General features: G+C 39.3%; 1 protein-coding gene across 2 annotated transcripts in view; it reads right to left on the bottom strand.

Moving 5' to 3' along the window:
* Nucleotides 1–22351, bottom strand: part of DPYS (dihydropyrimidinase) — a 94967-nt gene that overhangs the window by 17718 nt on the left and 54898 nt on the right. The window contains exons 8-10 of one of the 2 annotated variants that reach the window (XM_019750646.2): nt 11461–11668; nt 1786–1916; nt 83–1146 (exon numbers count right to left, since the gene is read on the bottom strand). In XM_019750646.2, coding sequence (XP_019606205.1) covers nt 1812–1916; nt 11461–11668 — 313 coding nt within the window. In that variant the 3' untranslated portion in view covers nt 83–1146; nt 1786–1811. Of the gene's footprint in view, nt 1–82; nt 1147–1785; nt 1917–11460; nt 11669–22351 lie in introns of those variants that run through there. The other variant, XM_074316270.1, reaches the window with a different exon arrangement.

Here is a 22351-nt window from a genome sequence, read left to right as displayed (position 1 = left end):
ATTATGCTTTTGAATCACAACCAACCGCCCAGAGTCCCAATGCTACTAGTTAGAAGACACATGTAATTCAGATAACAAGATATAACATGAAGATCTAAATGTTTATTATTTATAATAGAACGTAAAATCAGAGTTTGTTATTTTAAACAAATGTAGCCATTAAAATAAAAAACTTTAACCAAAAGATTGATTTTTTAAAATTCAAAGAAATCTAGCACAAGCAAAAATGACATTTTAAAGTATCACCAATGAATTTTCACAAAGACTTTCCAACACAATAATATTCATTTATATCCTCAATCTCACACAGCCTCAAAGTCACAGTGAGAACGACAGCAATTGCTTCTGAAAGGAAATCAAAGAGGCCTGGAGCGATTATTTTTTCAAAAGGATCTTGGGGAATTGAAGTAAGGCCTGCTTCTCCATGGCTGACAACGTTTAACTGTGATGGGAACAGCAACATCTTTTTCTCTGACTTTGATTTTGCCCAGAATAAAAGGAACTCGGTGTAACATTCTAACAAACAGAGGCAGAACTCAAGCCTAACCTTCAAGAAATGCTATCATCAAAGTAAACACTAATCCTGCTCCTGCAAATGCTGTGAAAAGCATGTTAGAGCATTCGATAGAATTTCTTCCTCTTGCTAATCTTCCTTTGAATTTTTAACACAATCTTCCTGGTTTGCAAGAATAATTCCAATAGTCAGGAAATGACAAAGAAGCTGAAACTTGTGGCTATAGAATAAAGGCTCACAACTCTCACTAATGAAAGAAAGCACAGCACACAGTGCCCAAAGCCTCATTATTCAGGTCATGGAGTTTATGGAGGAAAACACAGGTTATCGTAATGTGAAAATGTGCAATGCCTAACGGGGTATGTATAACACGAGTCCTCTAACAAACAGTGCCTCTAATTAACACAAGCATCTATCCATCATGTCAGCCTTTCATGTAAGCTTTTTGCAGATTGCTCTGCAAAGACCTGAAAATGTATCCCAAATTTAAAAAAACTTAGAGCCCAGTGACATTGCAAAACTGACAATGCATATAGATTTCATGAAGTCAGTGGAAGTGAAGTTAGAGAGATGCTTAAATCACAACAAAGCCTCTGTCAAACAGGCATCTGGCGGAGCAGGACCAGAAAACACTTAAAAAGAAAAAGAAAATTAACAAGGAAGAAGATAACAGGTACTTCAAGAAAGAAAGATCTCTGTGTCAAAATACTAAGAGAAAACGGATGAAGCACTCAAAAATGGGCACATCTGTAATATTATTCCAAAAATCAAGTGTGAAATAAAGTACACCAAATACTATCCAATAATTTTCCTGAAAAATTATCCCCCAAAAGCTACATTTGATTCATTTTTCATTCATTCTAAGTTCTAGAATACAGTTGCTTTTACAATATGAAAATTCATTTTTCCAGATAAATTCTTAATCAATTTATAAATTTTGACCATGAAGTTGACTCCTTGTTTTAAGCAGTGCCAGCTTTCCTCAGTAATCTCTGTGTTACCAGCCTATTGCCTCTTGCGCACATTTGATTCTCCAAGGCTCTTGTTGAATGTTTCCTAACGTCTCAGAGAATAAATTTGGAGGTTCATCTAAGTGTTGTTTTGTGTCAAGAGGTGTTTTATCAGTCTTCCCTTAGCTAAACTGTACTTGAGTCTTATGTTACTTAGAAGCCTTTGACCTTTACCCTGGACTCTTCAAATGCTTATAAGAGAGAGATGCTATATTTATATGTTGTCATGAAGGAATATTTTCTTTGTCCATTATCCCTTACCAACAGCACCCAGATCAGGGGTGGGTCTATTTCCTGGTCCCAGCTGTAGAGTCTTCTTTTGTCCCTCTTGATTTCAGTGTGATGACTTCTCCCTTATAAGGTTCACGCTCCACGGGGGTAGGTGTGCAAGTCTGAAAAAGAACATTTCATTTTCCTCTTGTGGTTTGTTTATTGACTTCTTGAATTCAAAGCTAAGTGCCGCTTCCTTAATGAAGTGTTAGAGCAAAAAAGAATCTTGTGAATTTATCATGTGCTTCTCACCTCCTTGCCCTTCCCCAGAAATTCTCAGCAATGTCAGGTACCTACATTGCCCCACTCTGCTGGTGTTAATCTGTGTCAGACAAAGGCCCAGGGATAATTTGCGAAGGATTATTCTTTGCATTATAACTGTCACTGGGGCCGGGGACATAGCCTCACACCTTCAGAGTTCTATTACTGTCTTGTCTTTTCAAACATTCTAGACATCTGTATTCCCAAAGTGCTTTGTTGTACCTTCCCTAAGACTCTCATGGTTTTGGTTCAGATTCTAGCAATCTTTTTTTCTTATTTGCCTGATTGCTGCTGTAATGTAACAGGCCTTCCACAGAATCTCACATCTCTAACCATTACTCTCTGGTGACCAGCTGTGCTGCAGAACTCTCCACTGGACTCAGGTAGAATTAATTCAGCGTTTTGAAGAGAGTTTTGAAATCTGCACTTTATAAACAGAAGAATTTACGAGAAGCAATGAAACCATACTGTTTGTAAACATGCACACAAATTCACTGAGAAGTCAAGAGGCAGCAAATCACAGTGATTAAGGGTGTGGGCTCTGGAACCAGGTTGCCGGGCTTCAATTCCCTTAGTTGTAAACCGGGGGATAATAACAGCACGTACCTCACAGGGTGGTTGTGAGGATTAAATGATGAGAGGATTAAATATGAACAAAGCATTTAGAATAATGCCTAACATATAACAAGCTCTTTACAACTAAATAAATACACACACACACACACACACACACACACACACGAACAAATTATCATGGGTTTTATTTTGACCACCCAAACTAACATAGTGTAGTAATCAATAATGTGAGCTTTGGGGTAACACAGATCCCAGGATAGTTTGAATTCTAGCCCTGCCATTTACTAGGTGTAGGCAACTGGCGAGCTAATAAACCCCTGGGAACCTACTCACTCATCTGTGAAATGGAAGGAATAAAACCCCTCTCCCAGATGCCTGTGAATTCCAGACACAAAGCACTTCCTTCCCTCATTCAATAGGTATTTAGTGAGCACACACAGCCCCAGGCACAGAGGATAAAGCAAAGAAAAAGACAGAAACTGTCCCTCTAGCTATGGAACTGGCAGCACAGCCTCAGCACATACTGTGCACTCAGTCAGGGGGAGAGGACCCCTGCCCTCTGCTCAGGAGTCTGAGCTTCAGTCCACTTTCCGTGTCTGATTAGATACTTTGCAGAACTTCCACTCTTGTTCACTATCGACTCAGTCCTTTTCTTCACCCTGGAACTTGTCATCATCTTGAGGAACATTGATACCGAGGAACGAAGTGCCAGACTCCCATTTCTGCTCTCCAGCCCCTGGACATTGTGGTTACCTGGAACCAACCCACCCTGAAACTTTAAACTCATTTAATACCCCACTCTATGACCACATCCTCACTTTCAGGTCTTTGGTCTCTGTTTTTTCCTCTCTTGGTTTACTTTTCAAGCCAGCCTATGTGATGTATTTTTCAAACCTAGGGTGACCATATAATTTACCATCCAAACTAGGACACTTCTAGGAGTGTAAAGGGTACTAAATGTAATTAACAGGCATAATCCAGGACCGGTCAAGCAAACAAGGATATGTTTTCACCTTCCTTCAACCCCACTCTTGTCTACAATCTAAAGGGTCTTGCCTTTCTCTCTTTTCTTTTTGGTATTTGCACTCAGCCAAAACCTGTGGCATATTACAGTTCAATCAACAGAGTTTTCCGCAGCCACTTTCTCAAGTACATGACATAGATCAGGCAGATCGGCGTCCTGCCTTTGCCTTTCTATCAGCACCATGTCTTTGACCATGGGGAATGCCCACCCTCCTTTTTGCCTGAATATCTCAGATTTATCTCCTATTAATATAACTCTTCCCAGGCAGTCATCAGTCCGGGAAGCGTTAGCCCTCCCTGCCACCTCCACTATCCTACTTACAACAGTTTTCCGTTAACTGTTTACTTGTCTGTCTCCTCCAGCAGGCTCGGGGCCAGTGTACTGCTTTGTTTCTCCATAACAAGTACTCAATAAATAGTTGATTAATTCCTACTATGGATGTGATGGGGAGGAGATCCCTATTTGAGCTTTCTCTCCTCTTTGGATGGGTCGTCCAGGTCTGGGCCGACTCATCAACTTTAGCTGTGCTTCACCATTCATTTGTTCTCCATGCCTCCTCACCTTCTCTTTGGCTGGCTGTTTCCTATAGGCAGGTTATCTAAGAACCTCTTTTTGGCTACTTAGTCACCAAATTAGCAATGCCATCAGGTACCTCTTAGCCTGGATGGTCACTTTAGTTACACTGTCCATCAAATGTCTCTGACCCGACTGGCCACGTCTCATCTGCACATGGTCTTCTTCCTCTTCTGCCTCAGGGGCTCTAGGTGGGCGGGGGCTGGTTTCCTGCCAGAATAGCCATGGGACTCTTGCCCACACTGCAGCCTCAGAAATAAGCCAGCCCTCTCCAGGGAGTCTTCTGCTGTCCCATACTTCATAATCCTCCCCTTTGATAGATATATTGACAGAAATCAAAGGCCATGTAACTTCTGGGCTCGAGCTTCCCAGTACTCTTAAACTTGTAATATTCTCTTATCCTTACAGGTGGGTTACATAAGCTCTTTAATGCTAGACTCGCATCTTGTCCATTTTTGTCCTGCCTATGCCCCAGCATTGCACTCGATGTATATTTTAGAACCTCAATAGATGTTCACCATGACAAAATGGAAAGGTGACAGCCCTTGTGCGGCAGAATCTTAAGCCATCACTGCGTTACTCAGAAGTTCGCTTGCACATTTGTTTTCTAAATTGACTTAACCTACAAGTCTGAGGAAAAGTAGTCTTGCTACTTCTCTTCAGTGACAATGACAAATCTCCATCTGAAGTATAAAGTGCCCAGCCCTGTCGTCAGCGCCAGCATCTGGTGGGACCAGTGCTTAGGTTATTCGTAGGTACTCGTAGGTTATTCAAGTGGTTGGAGCCAAAAGAAAGTGCGCTTCTTTCCCTGGTGTCCCAGTTGAGTACAGTAGTAACAGGGACTCCACTCCCAGGCTCCCAGCTAAATATGTACCTAATCCTTAGAGGACATCGATGCAGCATAAAACATACTGAAAGACCAGGATGAAGCTTCAGAGGGTTCTGGTAGAATAAAGTAAGCAGGTTGCCTTCTCTTCTCGCCTTCTCTTCTCCATGTTCTGGTTTTCTTCCTACCTCACCGGCCAGCTTTCTCAGGCTCCTTTGCTGGTTCCTCCCCTCCTCCTCTCCTCAATCTCTGAAGGTTGATAGCCTCAGAGCTCTATCTCAAGCGCCCTTTCTTCTCTGTCTATACAGTCTACTTGGTGGCCTCAGACTCATGGTTTTAAATCTATATGCCATAATTTCTAAATTTTATGCCCAACAATGATCTCTCTTAATCTCCAGATTCCTTTATCCAAGTGGCTAACTGACCTTATTACAGAGAGGTGTTATAAGGATCTCAAACAGAACTATAACTTAAGCACCACAAACTGTAGTTGAAACAGAAATAGGATTTAAGCTCTTTGAGTCCAATGATTGCTATCTAATTTATGCCTGTAACTCCAGGACCTAGATTACTGCCTGGTACTCAACAAACATCTGTTAAGTGAAAGAAGATTTCTTGACTGTATGACTTCCCAGAACTTTTTATATGATATTGGGCAACAGAATTACCTGAGGGCAGCATTATCTAAAATTATTTGACAGCTTTCTCAAGGAGCACCTCAAGAGACTAGTGTCCTAAGAATACACTCTTGAAAAGCTGGTCTGGGTTCTGGCATCTTTTCCCTCCAGTACAGACTGGTCAAAATTAGGTGATTTCACCCCATTAACAGTTCTCTCTATCTTGATGATATCACAATAAAATAAAATGGCTTGTGGGTAAAACAATGTGAGAAGCTCTCCTAAGTAATATGGGAAACACAGATGGCACCTTGCCTGTTAGGATGTTGTAGTTTACTTTGGTAAATGAGTTCAATATGTGTTCACAATATTTAATAATGATTGTCATTGTGATGAGTTATAGAAAGACAGTGCATAATATACAGTGCTATGAATAAATATTAATTGCAATCATTCTAAACCTGTGGAATTGCAGAAATGCATTTTTGGTTAGCTGAATAGTTGATAGGAAATGTAACTGCATTGTCTGCAGAGTGGAGTGCTGGATGAGAGATTTTTCTGAGACTAGAAAGACCAACAGAGAAGAATCCTGGACCCTGAAGGAGGTATTGATACCATGCTGCCCACAGAGGCTCAGACACTAAAATATCAATAAAGACAACAGAATTTCCAACTACCAAACAGCAGACACTGGCCCAACAACAAACTGTCCAATAGAACAGTGACTTCCTGAGAATGAAATCCATACCTGCCTGGTGAACTTAGAGATACCCAGTACACTTGAACTGAGCTCTCCAGGGACAGTGAATAACTAGGACATTAGTAACCCCTAGGTTCAACAGAGATGGTCTATTAACAGTGAAAATTTGCATTTTGCTAATGTTTTGCAATCCACCAAATGTTTCCCTTTAATCCTGAAAATGCCCTGTATGGTATTTCTCCAAGACAATTGACAAAGCTGGACCCATTCATTTCAGGGCTGGCTCCTCTGGTAAGTTCGCCAGTCTGAAGGTAACTGAACCCTACGTGCAGGAGGGGAGACAGAAGAAGTGATATCCTGAGGATGGAGGTGGGTGGCTATGTGTCTAAGTAGGGATGAAACTTTGTGATTGGTACACTGCAATGGTTGAAGTCAAACGGCTTGGCTTTGGAAGTAGAAAAATCTGAGTTTGAGTTCTAATGTTGTCACTTAGTGACTATGGGACTTCTCAAGGCCACAATTTCTTACTCTATAAAATAGGGATACCACTACTTACCTCAGCGGGTTGTTATAAGGATTCAACTATGCCTGGTACATCATTGGTCATCAATAAATATTTACTGAATTGAATGTTGAATGGTTAGATAAAGCATGGAAAGGGGGTATTTAGACAGACCCTGTACACAGTGGTGTGCCGGTAAATGTTAACAACCAGTTCTATCTTCTCTCTTCTCACCATCCCAAAAGCCCTGATTTACAATAAGCATTTTCCTATTTCTGATGTGTAAATACTCCCGTCACAACTGATATCAAACTACCAAAGTGACATCACTGAGTTGAGAAGAGATACACACAAGGGTCTCTAATGAGCCAAAATGAGCTAGCTCCAACATGTGTATCACCTTTTTTAATTATTAGCAAAATTTGAGGAAATGAGGATTATATGGCAATTGAAGGCATGTCTTAAATTATTTTCTCTGAGCTACCACATTGAGAAAGACATTGACAAACTGTCATTTCAGAAATGGAGAATAGCCATTTCAAGGACGAGATCAGCCATCCACTCAATTTTATCTCATCTAAAAGGCAAATTAGGCTTATAGTTGCAAAGATATGACTCAGTTTAAAAGCTTTGGTAGCAGTATTCTGAAACCATGCATTACTCAATGAAACTATTCCTATTTCTCTATTAAATGCAATTTGACCCTTATTTTCCAGAATAGATTAGGTTACTTATTACTGAAAAAAAGAGAAAAGAGATGACTTAAAGAATGCCTGTACTTCCAAATTTTGGTAAAATTTATAACACTCTAAACCCATAAAAATTCTAGAAATAATATCCATATAAGTTTAAAGAGTTATATTTTTTGGTAAAGAATTAATAGTATGTAAGTTGATTTTGTTTTTTCAAGATGGTCTTGAACATATAATTTGCTGTTACTTTTTTCTTCTTTTATTTTTCCTTCCTGTATAACCTAAACTCTTCCTTAAGTGATTTTTACATAAAATTGAAATATGTATTTTATTGTTATATTTATCAAATAAAGTTTGATGTCTCATCTTCTGATTTAATTGTTTTACCATAAGGATCAGCTGCTTAAATGTTAAAATAAGTAAAGTAACAATTACCCAAAGCTGTCAAATTGGATAAAAATGTCATATCTTTCCTTTAAAATTCCTCACAATATTTGATAACAGTGATAGCTGCATGGCATGATGCTGAGAAACTGTATTAAGTAATCAAATCATGGACAAGAATCAAGCTCACAGATAACCCCACTATTTGGGATGACTCAGGGGCAATCTTCTAGGTAACTCATTTAAGTTTCTTTCAGTGACCTCTGAAACTATAGTCTTTGCTCCTTTCATTTGCAGTTTGTTTATCAAATGCCTACGATGTACCTACCAAGCACAAAATATAAGATGCTGCCCTCAAGGAATTAGCACTCTAGCCAGGAGATCAGCCGAGTTCTGGATCTGGCAAACACTGAGATGTCTGTACAGTCTGTGCTCTGGGAGTCCAGAATGGTAAGTGATTAATTTTCTTGGGAGGATAAGAGGTGAGCAGGAGAAATGGTGTGAGCTGTCCTTGCTTACCTTCAAACACTTTTCCTCACTCACAAAAAAATCTCAATATTTTAAATGTAAACCAAAGTAAGAGCTCTAATAATCTCCTGTGAATTTAAAATCAAGAATGTCTAACAACTTTTTTCTTAACCTTAGTGTGATACTTTTCTTCTATAACATTATCTTTGCTTAATGGAGAGAAAAAAAAAAATGTTTGAAATGTCTCCAGACAATCCCCAAACCTCACTTTACCCATTTTATTTGAAACTGTTTCCACATCAACACTTTTTCAAATATGCATTTCCCCATGCTATGAGTTTCCCAACCATTTTCTTCTTTTTTCTTGCTCTGCAGAGGTCACATGAAACAGTGTCAATCAGAGAGGCTTTATCACAAAGCCTGGCTCTTGCGTTGACTTACTGCTTAGCGCAGGGAAAGTTATTTAATCTTGCTGAGACTCAGCTTTCTATTTGTAAAATGGGGGTGATAATATCTACCATGTAGATATTATTATGCAGATTAAGTAAAATAATTACTATAAACTACCTAGTAAAGTTTCTGGCAGGTAGTAAGTGCTCAGAACAACATATAATAATAGCAATAGCAGCTATTACTTATTGTTATCACAAAAACAATAAGTACTAGATACTAAATACTAAAATAAGTCACAAAATTGATAGTGAACGCTTAGAAAAGTTAGTTGACATTATGTTTGCCAACAAAACAGAAAACATCAATTTGAAAAGGAGAACTGATGAAGTCAGTCATTTGATGCTCTCTGCTGCCTCAAACATTTTTCCCGCCAGTGGAAGACTTAGACAAAGTCAGTTATTTAAATACAGTCTATCAGATGTTCCTGGTTAGTCTGGCGTCCCTGCTGGTGAACACCGGAACTGACCGCCAGGAGCCGCCCTGCTTTGGATCCACTTCAAGTGTCACATTATCACTCAGTTCTGTTGATTCTTCCTCCTTATGATTTTCACCTCTTCTTGTTCATTCTTGGATTACTGCCACAGCTTCATGAACGAACTAGCTGCCATCAATGCCTCCAGTTCGGATTCAGGTTTTGAGACTACTGTTTTCCAAACCTTGTACGGAGTATTGTGTCTCCAATTATTTCACTCAAACTTTATGATTTACAGTATCATTTATTGCTTCAGTATACAGTTTTTGGAGTCAGATAATCAGAGCTTATGTTTTGGCTGTGGCATATACTAGCTGTGTGTCTTGGATAAGTTTCTTAATTTCTTGAATCTTCAGTTTCCAAATCTTTAAGATGGGGAAAATAATACTTCCCTCCCTCACAGGGTTGTTTCAGTGACAGAACCCTTAGCACCATGGCTTGCATTCAGTAAGCAGTCAGGAAATGTTAGCATAAATGTTTAGAAACACATAGGATTCTTATAGTCACTACTTACCTGTCACCTGTCAGTGTCAACATTTACAAATTAATCCCCAACAAAATGAGCTATAACTTTAAGTATTTTGACTGAAATGCAGTATATAAAGACTTGTAGCATCCTGAGAATTCAAAGCATTCTAGATAAATTGCTTACTTAGTCAAAGCTTTAGGAAGTGTTTTAAAACATGGATGAATCTTGTACAATAGACTCTAACAATCCATAAGTAAAAAAATGTCACAAGACATTAGAAGAGAAATCAAATAGACTACAAGACCCAATTGAAATGAATCAAAACCAGCCAGAGAACTATGGAAAAAGAGAAGTACGTTTTAAAATGGAAAGAAGAAAACAAGTTTTAGAACTAATCTAAGGGTTGCAAACTTTAATGACTAATGGCCAGGTAAAAACATTGATGAGTGAAGCCTGCCGGGTGAAAATCAGAAAGGCAGCCTCTGCTAACTTGACCATCTGGCTCTGGCCTGTTGTCCCCATGTGGGATTGAGGGCACAGGTTGCCTCCCCCACCCCGAAATCCAGCAATTCAGATGGTTTTAATCTGAAATTTTCTGATGTGTTAGTGCATTCGGTGAAGCAAAATTTTAGGCTGTTTAAAACACTGTATGAACTAAACAAACATGTGAAAGCCCAAGATATTGTTAAAAACAAACATCTCTTTTACAATGATAGAGTTATGACAAACAAAAACTTGGGAGAACTTTATTATAAATTTGGTAATCAAAAGAGGAAAGCAAAGAGATAGAACTAACATTTATTGACCTATGTGCCTGACATTTTAAAACTGAGTCTTACAATTTGCTAAGAAGGCAACGTTGCTATTTTTTAGATGAGGCAACTGAGCCCAAAGATGAGAGAGAAACGTGCTCTTGGCCACACAGCTAGTAAATGGAAGGGCAAGGCAGAATTCATATTTAGATCTACCTGACCCCAAAATGCCACCTTTGCTCTGGTGCTCATTGAATGTACCCTCAGACATTTAACTACAAGCAGCATAAATTTTCAAGGGATCATTGCTAAGTTCTGAACTCCTCCCGAACTTTGAATGAGGCCACGCCTCCCACAGCTGCTGCAAGACAATGACAGCACACTATATAGTTGATTGACAAGAGACTTGGCCCAATAGCTGCCTGAAGGCCTTGCTCATCCCATCTTAGACTGCATAGCAGTCTAGGATGCTTCCACCCCTTTTTCTCTCCTTTCTTTCACTGGAGTCAGAGTGGAATTGTAGTCTGACGGCTTTTCCAGCCTTTCCTGGCTCCTTCTCATTTTCCCCACAGGCATTCCTCTTAAAAAAATGTCAAACCTTTATCTATCTGGGTGTCTGCTTCTCGGAGGACCCTGACTAACCCGATTGCCCAAAGCCCCCAGAGGTTCTGAACTTGCCTGGGTAAACCTGACTTGGTCCATCAGGAAACCCTTAATAGACACCAATCTATAAGGGAAAATGCAAAAATAATACTTTCTTTGAAACGTGGCATTTGTCAGGAACCTCATGATATCCCAGGAATATGTTAAATTGAGTGTATGTGACAACACCAACAACAACATCCAGAAATGGGTGACAGTCCAGCCTATCGCAACAGCCACTTAGACACAACTCACCTGGTCTCGCTGTTTGATCCGTTTGTAAATATATTCAGCAAATGGTTTTCGAGGAATATACTTCCCATGTCCTGCTGTGACGCTGAAAACTCCAGCTTCATATACCACTTTGCCTCTGGAAATAGTCACTAGGGGCACCCCGTGGCACACCATGCCTTCGAAGATGTTGAAGTTAACAGCCTGGTGATGAGTTTTTGCTGAAATAGTCCTGTTTGTAAAAACAAAGAAGCGCTGGATCATCACCAGCTCATCTGACAAATATAAAATATTGAAAGAATGACTTAGAAGAAAATTTAGCAACTCTATTAAGACATAGCTTCATCATTGGAACAGCGACTTTAAGAATAGAACATAGCATTAACATTTCATTACAACGTAATTACATTTTCTGAGAGAAAAACCCAATAGATCATTCTTTATGGTGATTAATGAGGATGAAATGGATGAAGGAAGGGCATTGTCTCTCATATTTAAAATTTTAAATCAGTTTTTATTTATATGTTTAAAGAAAAAAACTATTAATTATAAAACATTTCCAACACAGAGGAGTCTGATGGACACACTGACTCAATATCCAGCTCTACAGAATTTTAACTTTTCACAGGTCTTTATGAGGCTTCCCAGTACCTCTCCCCAAATACCATTCTTGTTCCACCCTTCACAGAAGCAATCGCTAAGTGACAGTTATCAAATTGAATTTCATAGTTATCAAGGAAAATCATATCATGAATTTCATTCTCTCGTCTGTGGCAAAACTGGAAATTTGAGGATAATAAAAATAACAAAATATGTTAGCATATAATCTCTTAGCATGTTGTATGCCATTCATTTGCATACCATCATCACTCTCAGTAGTTTAATACATAGTTCACCCTTATCCACGGTTTCGCTTTCCGTGGTTTCAGTTACCTGCAATCGACTACAGTTTAGAAATATTAAATGGAAAATTCCAGAAAAAAACAATCATAAGTTTTAAATTGTGTGCCTTTCTGAGTAGCGTGATGAAATGTCACACCATCCTACTCGATTGCACCCAGGATGTGAATCATCCCTTTGTCCAGAACTTCCACGCTGTATATATACCACCTCCCCATTAGTCACTTAGTAGCCATCTCAGTTATCAGAGCGACTGTCATAGTACCGCAGTGCTTGTGTTCACGTAACCCTGATTTTGCTTAATAATGGCCCCAAAGCACAAAAGCAGTAATACTAGTAATTCGGATATGCAAAAGAGAGTGATTCTCTTAAGCGAAAAGGTAAGTTTGTATAGGAAAAAACATAGAATATATAGGATTTAGTACTATCATCTGTGGTTTCAGGCATCCAGTAGGGGTCTTGGAATATATTCCCCTCACATGAGGGGCACTATTGTTCTTTCAATCGTATACAAAATTTATGATGACTTCCAGGTTGGATATTTGGAAATGTTGGATGTCTCCTTTCCCTAAATCACATTAATGTCATTAAATGGAAAAGGAGTGGGGTGGAGGTGGGGGATCTGGCAGCAGTACATAATATGAGAATAATCTGAATTCTGGTAGAAGTTTCTAGAAGCCCTCTCAGAAATGCATTGAAAAGAAGTGCTTTGTAAAAAAAAAAAAAATAAAAAAAAAAAAATCCCAAGGCTGGTTCAAAGGAAGAGCAGATAAAAGCTCCTCCAAACCTAATCTGGAAGGATGGAGCTGCGAGATTTACAGCTGTGTGTGCTGCACTCCTAGAAATGAACGTGACACTGCTGGCCAGGTCCTTGGCCACAGAATGCCACATGCAGCTACTTAACTCGCTTTCCACTCCTAACAAGTCCAAACAAAATCCTTTTATCAATGAGTACCACCACCCAGCCACTCAACTTTGCTTCTCCCTTAAATTTGCCATTTCAGTAAATGACACCACCATCTACGTTTCCTAACCCACCAAACTGTCATTAAGTCTTGGTTCCACCTCCCAAAAAATAAATCTCAAACCTGCCCGCTTTTCTCCCCTCCATTGCTCCACACCACTACCATCTCTCATCTGGACAACCCCAAAACCTCTCACTGGCCTTTTTGTTACCATTCTTACCCTCCTACACTCCTCACCGCTCTCTACAAAGCTGCTCAAATGATCTTTTTAAGATGAAAATCAAATCATGGCACTTTCTGCTTGAAACCCTCAATAGCTCCAATCTGTTCCCCAAGAGCCAAACAACTATAAACAAATAAAAACAGATGATAAAAATAATAAAAAGAATCTGCTCCCAATAAAATATTACCATAGAAAAGAAAAAAAGGAGCCTCTTAGATGTCAAGTAGATACTTTATAACATCTTATTTCATCTTTACAACACTTCTTCAAGGTAGAGAGTATTTTCTACACTTTACAGGTTAAAGAAATTGAGATTTAGAGAGGTTAAGTAAATTGTCAAAAGACATATAACTACATAGTTTGATGAAACTGGGAATTTTTATATTTTTAAAATCAACATTAATTTTTAAATTAAATTAACATATTATCCCTTTGTAGTCACACTCTCCCTTCATCTGTAACTCCTAGAAACCATTGATCTCTTCTTTATCACTATAGCTTTCTCTTTTCAAGATACCATATAGCTTTTCCATGAAAATGGTGCCTAAAGCAAAGAAGGAAGCCACCGCCCCTCCCAAAGCCAAAGCAAAAGCAAAGGCTTTGACGGCAAAGAAAGCAGTAGGCGTCCACAGCCACAAAAATGCAACCAACCAAAGAGCAAAATGGAGATCTGCATGCCACCTACCTTCTGACAGCCCGAGACACTGCAGCTCAAGGTAGCCCAAATATCCTTGGAACAGTGTCCCCAGGAGAAACAAGCTTGACCACTATGCCATAATCAAATTCCCCCTAACTACTGCATCAGCTATGAAGAAGAGAGAACACGATAATACACTTGTGTTCATTGTGAATGTCAAAGCCAACAAGCACCAGATCAAACAGGCTGTGAAGAAGCTCTGTGACATTGACAAGTCCAAGGTCAACACCCTGATCAGGCCTCATGGAGAGAAGAAGGCATATGTTCAACTGGCTCCGACTATGATGCTTTGGATGTTGCCAACAAAATTGGGATCATCTAAACTGAGTCCAGCTGGCTAATTCTAAATATAAAAATTTTTCACTGTGGAAAAAAAAAGAAAAAGGATGTCATGTAAATGGAATCGTAGAGTATATAACCTTTTGAGATTGACTTTTTTCATTCAGTATGACTATTTGGAGGTTTATCCAAGTTGTTATGTGTATTAATAGCTCATTCCTTTTTCATTGTTGAGTAGTATTCCATTGTGTGGATACAACGTGATATTTATCCATTCATCTATTAAAGGGCACGTGGGTTGTTTCCAGTTTTTAATGATGATGAATAAAGCTGTTATAAACATTCATGGGCATGTTTTTTGTGAATACTTCTCTAGTGTAAACACCCAGAAATGGAATCACTGGGTCGTATGGCTGGAGCTTGCAGTGGTCTTAAGAACCAACTGACTGATACAAAGAAAAGTTTAAAAGATCACTAATGAATAGGAGGTAGGTACAAATACAACAATAATTTCAAATACTAAGAAGGAAGGGTACTGATCAAATAGCAAGTAATGCCACTAATGTAAGAAAATGAATAAACTATCTAAAGAACTACTAAATATAGAATGATTTATGATGAGTTACGAGTTGGTGATGAAAGACACAAATTCAAAGAAAATCTAGGAAATAATATAGAGGAACTTCAGACCTGCAGGTTAAAGAGACATTTTATGACCATCACAACCTCTTTGTGACAGTATTTCCATAGTCTGGGTCACTGCTTTCCTACATATCCCAGTAACACTGATGGCAGAAACTCTTGGCTTGTATTGTACAATGTTCCATAAACATGTCTGGATTGGTACAGTAGTAAGGCTGCTATATAGAAAAGGTAGGATGCATAAAAATGCATGCTAAAGATGGTTATTGACATACAAGAATGAGAGGCGAAAAAGCAAAACCCCTAAATCATAAAACTTTATTTTTCCTAATGAGAAGTTAAGAGTTACTGATGCTCTTAGGAAAATAATCTAACAGAAGAAATTAGCTTTACACACAAAGATTGCCTAAACTATTGAAAAACAAGCATAACAGTTTTCCAATGACTATTCAATGGAATATTGGGCATCTATGAAAGACTAGAATTAAGAATACACTGGGAAAGCAAAAAAAAAAAAATATGTAATATAAAATGAAAAAAGGTATAGAAAATATGTCCACTATAAGGAAAATGCATGCATATGGACAAATACAAAACAAAATGTAACAGAGTAAAGTGTTTTTGTGGGCTACGAAAAAGTGAATATGCAAAAAAACAAATATGGAAGCAAAAGGTCTATGACAGCAAAATATCAAATCAGATTTCTCTGCCTCGGCCAAATAAAGGTAATTCATTACTTTGACTTTCTCAGCCTTTGGGTTAACAAGAGAAAGAAGATAATTAGGCAACATCTAAGCAATTCTTTATAATAGGCATTATGTAAATGAGGTCAAATTAACACAAAATGTAAATTCTAGGCTTTATCACAAGCAGCCAAAAAAAAAAAAAAAAAAATGTGTTTCCACTTTCACATTTGAAGGCATCTGACAGGGTGCCATCCCTCCCCAATTTTCCCCTTCCAGCCAGAGCTGCAAATCTCCAACTTTTAGGAGCTTTCACGCTTCTGCTTTACCCTTGAATGCCTTCCTCACACTCATGTCCGCCCCCCTCCCTTCCCTAAGACTCCCCTCAAGACTCCTGGCTCCATATCTGTTATATCTCAATAAAGCTGGAAAAAAAAAATAATCCTGGTCCCTAGAAGTCAACCCTGCTGACCCAGGGCATAACGAGCATCTTTCCTCTGTGGATTAGCATGATCTGAATCATTGTGAGGATGTCTTGATAAGTCCCTCTTTTCCGACTTAATGCACACTTTAAGAAAGAGACCATGTTTGCAGTGTAACAATGGGGGGCGGGTGTCTTGCAAGAGGATCCCTGGTAGTAACTTAGGGTGCTTGCCTCCAAAACACAAATCTAAGCTGGAGAAAAATAATTGCCTCCAAACACTTGAATATTTATTTTTGAGAAGGATTGTATTTACTTCCTGATGATGCACATAGTAAAACTAAGGCCAACGAGGAGAAATTACAAAGAAACAAATTTTACTTCAATATATTATAGTCTTCAAAAAATTAATAATGAAAGAACCGTATCTTTGTTTTACATTTTAAAATAAACAGAACCCAGCTACTAAAAAAAAAGGAGACCATGTTGTTTTATCCCCAGCACACAGTAGGTGCTTAATAGATATTTATAAAATGAACAAAGAAAGAATTGCACCGTTTTCCTCCTGAGGGGTTTATTTCTTGCCTCCACTGTCCTCTGGGATGTGACTATGCTTTGGAAATAGAACACGAAATTAAACAGGATGTAAGCACCCAAATGTCTGTTGTGTACTTAACATTTCTTGTAAGCTCTACAAGTTCATTAGTAATAAATAAATAACTAAAGTAAAATTGTTACAATTATCATTCTTAGTTGCATTTTATCAAATTATAGGAAACACTTGTTCATCAATACCTAGCAATACCAAGATTATCAACACTGATAAATATGCACCTAAGTATTGTTACCCCATGTCACGTGATAATGCTGAAATAGCTGTGTAAGAGTTTGTCCAAAGTTCACACAATTTGATATGAGATGAACCTCAGAGAGGTCAGAATTGCTTTCACTTTTTGGGAATACTGGTATATCTGTAACCCTGCCATAAGAAGGTTAAAAAAAAAAGTGGTACATTCTCAATATTTGTTCTAAACAAAAATTGAATGCAACATCAACACAAGATTTATAAAACTATAAAATGTATTTAAAATCTATTCATTACTAGTACCATATGGGAGATGTGATCCATTAATGGAATGAACACAAGTTTAAAGTCACACAATTGTCTTTGTAAGAACACCTGTTGTTCCTTTGAACACACTTCCTCCAAGGCAGAGGCCTTCTATTCCAACGCAGAAGCCAGAAAAGTGCCTTCCCAGCCTCCTTTGCAACTGGGCCCAGTTATGTGACCTGGCCTCCTCCAAAGTGGTGCCCTAGCACCAGATTTTGCACAGCAAGCTGGTAACTCAGGCAGCAGGTGTCACAGGAATCCAAGTGGGTGAGGGTGGAGATGGACACATCCTGCTTTTAGGACTGGCCATGACAGAGGTTTAGCAGTAGGGTCCAAGCCCCACCTCAGCGAAGTGATCCAAGGTACTTGTGCCCAGGGGCAGCCTGGGGCTCTCCATTGCCCTGTGGTAGAGCTGAAGCCTTGCTCCTGACTGTGTAGCCTCTGAGTCTGGGCCTCTGGCTCTCCTGGGGATTCTCTGAGCCATCAGTTGTCTTAATACATCCCCCCCATCCCACCTTTTTACTACCCAGAGTGGATTTCACTTGGTTGCAGCTAAGAACCCTGCCTGATACATCTGTTTCCTTTAATGCTTGCAGTATATCCAAAACTTTCTGAAAAATCTCCTTTTGTGATAATCTCCAAAGTACAAATTTGAGGCCTTTCTTAAGCATGAAGGCTGAGCCCAACTGCCCCCTAGGCCTTGTTCCAATGTTAGGCCCCTGACAGAGGTGAGCGTTAAGCACCATCTTTTGAATGGGACCATCGTCATACAGCACAAGGGTGAGACCCATTTTTCTCAGAACTTTATGGAAAAATAACAAAACATCTCCCAAGTTTTCATAAGTTGCTCAAAGGGCAACACAGGTCCAGGTGTGAAAGTCAAAGTCACTCATGCAACCTCCTCTGCAGAGCTGGTGGGTCTGGTGTTACCTGGCGAGCAGGTAGGGCTTTGAATGTTGGAAGACTATGTTGGAAGGCAGCAAGAACACACATGTCCAGGCTATGACTAAAAGGAAGAGTAATTCAAAGGACTAACAAATCACAAGGTACACAACGCTGTCGGATAAATTAGAGCAGGTGTCATGGATCTGCATAGTGGCATTTCGGCTCATAAAGGGGCCACCTACTGAGGAATGCAGGGTAGCAAAGGCTGTATTTTGTCTCTTGGCATTTGTTTCCTCCTCCACTGGTGTCAGCACCCCAATTTTTCTTTAAGAAACTTCTCTCTCCCAATGGAGATAAACTGGCAAGACTGTTAGGCTTGGTGCCCTGTTCTTCCCTAACCAAGAGATGGGCGATTGTGTTCTTGTGTCCCAGGAATTTGAATCTTTGGCAGAACGACAAACAAATGAAATGTGATTGGAGGGTGCATCCCTGAACACAGACCCACTCCTGCTGCGGGCTGCCCAGGGCTATGCTGGCCACTGCCTTTCCAAAGCCTGGGGCACTGACTCTTCCTTCTGTCTGTGACATTCCCATGCCTTTCCACGGAGTGTGTTGTTGCTTAAGTGAGAGCAAGTTGGTTATTACCGTGTTTCCCCGAAAATAAGACCTAGTCTGACAATCAACTCTAATGAGTCTTTTGAAGCAAAAATTAATATAAGACCTTATATTAATTATATTATTATATTATGTTATATTATATACCAGGTCTTATATTAATTTTTACTCCAAAAGACGCATTAGAGCTGATTGTCCAGCTAGGTCTTATTTTCGGGGAAATACGGTATGATTTGTAGCCAAAGATCCTGACTGGTAATGACCTTGTCCTTTGGAGAGTAGTAACTCCCTTAATGAAGAGCCTATGGATGTCTCTGAGGCAGAGTTCAAAAGGTCTGTGACTCAGAAAGAACTAAAAGCCATTTTTATCCAAATCTGTCTGCAGAACACAGGCAAATGTGGGTCGATGCTCTGATTCCATTTGTAAGCAAAACCCAAGAGCTGCGAGAGTCATTATCAAATATTTTTCAAATTTAACAATATGTGTGTCAGCTCAGGAGAGTAGCATTTACGAGAAATACCTTTTCTCTAATTACTGATTGGCTGGTCAGGCTGTTGGCCTGTCCCAGTGGTGACAGGAGGGATAAGGATGATTAAAGCCTTCCCATCCGGGTGGCCAGTGAGGCTGGAGTTCTAGGCCATTGACTCTTCATTAGCAAATTCACAGGAAGGGTGTTCTCAGCGGTCACTCTGCCCAAGGGAAAAGCTGCTCTTTGTCAAGTTTGCTTTGAGCCCGTATCAAACAGGCACGTCTCTCTGCAGAGGGGTGTCAAGGTTGTCTTACTGAGTCCCAATTATACACATCTCCAAGGTCCAAGCCGACAGGAAAGCAGAAGCCCCGAAGATAACATTAAGCTATTTTCCAACTTAGTCAATAACTTTGATACCACTCAGATCACAGCTGCAGAAAAACAGTCTGTTCCTTTGCACATAGCTTTCAATCAAAGAGCCGCGTGCTCTTATAGATGAGAAAAATCACTGAAGCAAAGCCTGCAGGAGACTGCAACACCGCCCATGTGCACTCAGAGAGAACACTGTGGAGAGGAAAAAATTTCTTAGAGCAATATGGGTCTTCCTAATCTCAGGGAAATGACGTGTTTAGGTGTTTTGTTTATTTTCTCCTACTCAGTCATTTTGTCCATGGCACAGATAGATTCTTATCAGTAGGTTGCCATGAGAACCAAAAAATGTTAATAGGATCATGTCAGGACTATTAGTGGCACTTAAAAAATATAATTAATCTCTCTATATTGTACTACAGGATGCTTTGTATATTCAACACGAAAGAACAATAGTCAGTAAATCTTTCCAACAACCCTATGGGACAGGTACTCTTTTTACTACCTCGTAATAGATGAGGATGATGAGACACCAAAACATTAATTACTCACCCAATGTGTCAGAGCTAGTTAAGTTCATGGAGCTCAGGTGAGACAGATGGTGGGCTCTTAACCACTATACAATGTTGTCCCTTGAAAACTCTAGGAGAAGCTACCAGGAAAGCATTCAATCAATGAAGACATTCTTCATCCACCAGAAAGCACATGGAAAACAGCTTGTCTCATAGTTCCTAATGTTTCTTAGGCTGTTTTCTGTTAGCAGCAAGGGATTTAGGGTGTTATTAAAAATTCCTTAAACTGAAATTGGTCATTCTCAATGTGATCATCATAGAAGATTTTTTTTTTTTGACGTGAATTCCAACTGTCTATTTCAAACTATCTCTCTTGTCATTTCTTGGATGTGACACGTTATATAAATGGGAAGCAAAGCAGCCACATCTCTGGAAATGCTAAATGGTGCTACTTCAAGTACATTGTCGTTATTAAGCAAAGTTGCTATTCACTGCACCCATTAATCTTCCACCCTGTATTCAGACTTCTACACTGACCTCCCACGGAAGAGAAAATGGGAGTTCTTTCAGCCACGTTATTAAATCTAAATTGAACAATAACTTGGGAACTCTATTGGTGCTCAGTGATGACAAGACATTTAATGCAGGTTCATAAAAATGCTGTGCAAACTACGACTTCAAGAAATAAACTGATCAGGTAACCCTGCTACTTTGTCCTTGGAGCTGTCATGTAGGTCATGGACGGTGGTGCAGCTCATGGTGAGATAAACAGGATTCAGATGCTGGAAAGCTGACCTTGGAGGTAGGTACCACGTTCTTCACCCCCTGTGGCTCACACAGCACTGAGCAAATAGGAGGCATTTTATATACATGTTTATTTATCCAAAATTAAGTTATTAGCAAATTTCTGAATTACTACTTAACATAAATATTGCATGTTCTATATACTGGTTTTCAGAAAGTGGGGAACTAAAAATAATTTAGTGTCTTAAAAGAACAGGAACTGAATGTGAATCAGCAAAAACTAGCATGATACTAGGATGTATGTCCTATGAATATTAAACAGGTAGGTGCTTATAGGTGAGTTATGATGATTAGCTTTTAGAAGGTGAGCTGTTGGCCTGACATATTGATAAGACTTAGAAATCACTTCCTGGGGGTGGTGTGTGGACTTGGTCCTGTAATTATACCATTATCCTTCCTGGGGAGCTGTCTTGCCCTTGGCAAGATGACATTGTTTGACAGACTCTCTATAGGTGCAACTTGGGCAGAAAAAAGATGTCAGTTTTCTATACCGCAACACCCTGGGTAAAATTCACACACTATCCTGCCTAAAAGTTCAGACCAGGCTAGGTGCTTATTATTATGTTCTGTTTATTATCATGCCATATTTTAAGAAGAAAAAAGAATGACTGCACTATGAAGGGAAGACAGTAGGGTTCTCCACTAAAGGGATGAAAAAGAGTGAAAAAGAGAAAGTTGGACAACAGAAATGTCTGGGGGACTTTTAACTTTACTCTTTTTTTGAAAGGAAGAAGATGACCTATTTTCCCTCCATCCCTACTGAGGAGAATAAAAAGGTAGTAAGCATAAATGCTGGCAGATGAAATGTAGTTTGACACTGAAAAATAACTTCTTGACAACCAGGGTGTGAAGTATGTTAGTGAAGGAGAGAAGCAAAATCTGTGGCCAGGTAAGAGAATCATGAATGCAGACTGCTTAAGATGGGCTGCAGCACCAGTCAAAAGTCAGAATTTCTAGCTCTGGCCTCCTAAGAATGGAGGGCTGGCCCCAGCACCACGAGGAGGTGATGAGGCCAGCCTAACAGTGCATGATTCTCCTCCCAAGTCACAATCAAAGGGGCTCTCAGAAACTCCAAAATTGTCAAAAACATTTTCTTATGAAAAACCATAACAAAAACATATGGGCTGCCTTGCTCTGTGATAGGTATTAAAAACATTATCTCATTTAATCCTCACAGTAAACCTATGATATCAATGACTGTTATCACGATTTTATGGATGGGAAAACTGAGGCTGAATGAGGTTAAATAACCTAGGATATAGCTATCACATGACATAGCTAGATCTTGAACTTAGGGCTGTGAAGTAAAAAGGATTTTTCCCTTTAATAATGAAGAGCA

The sequence above is a fragment of the Rhinolophus sinicus genome, linkage group LG12, assembly GCF_036562045.2.
Source record: "Rhinolophus sinicus isolate RSC01 linkage group LG12, ASM3656204v1, whole genome shotgun sequence".
Taxonomy (NCBI): domain Eukaryota; kingdom Metazoa; phylum Chordata; class Mammalia; order Chiroptera; family Rhinolophidae; genus Rhinolophus; species Rhinolophus sinicus.
The sequence above is the reverse complement of the archived record's forward strand: the minus strand, read 5'-3'. Positions and strand labels throughout refer to the sequence as shown.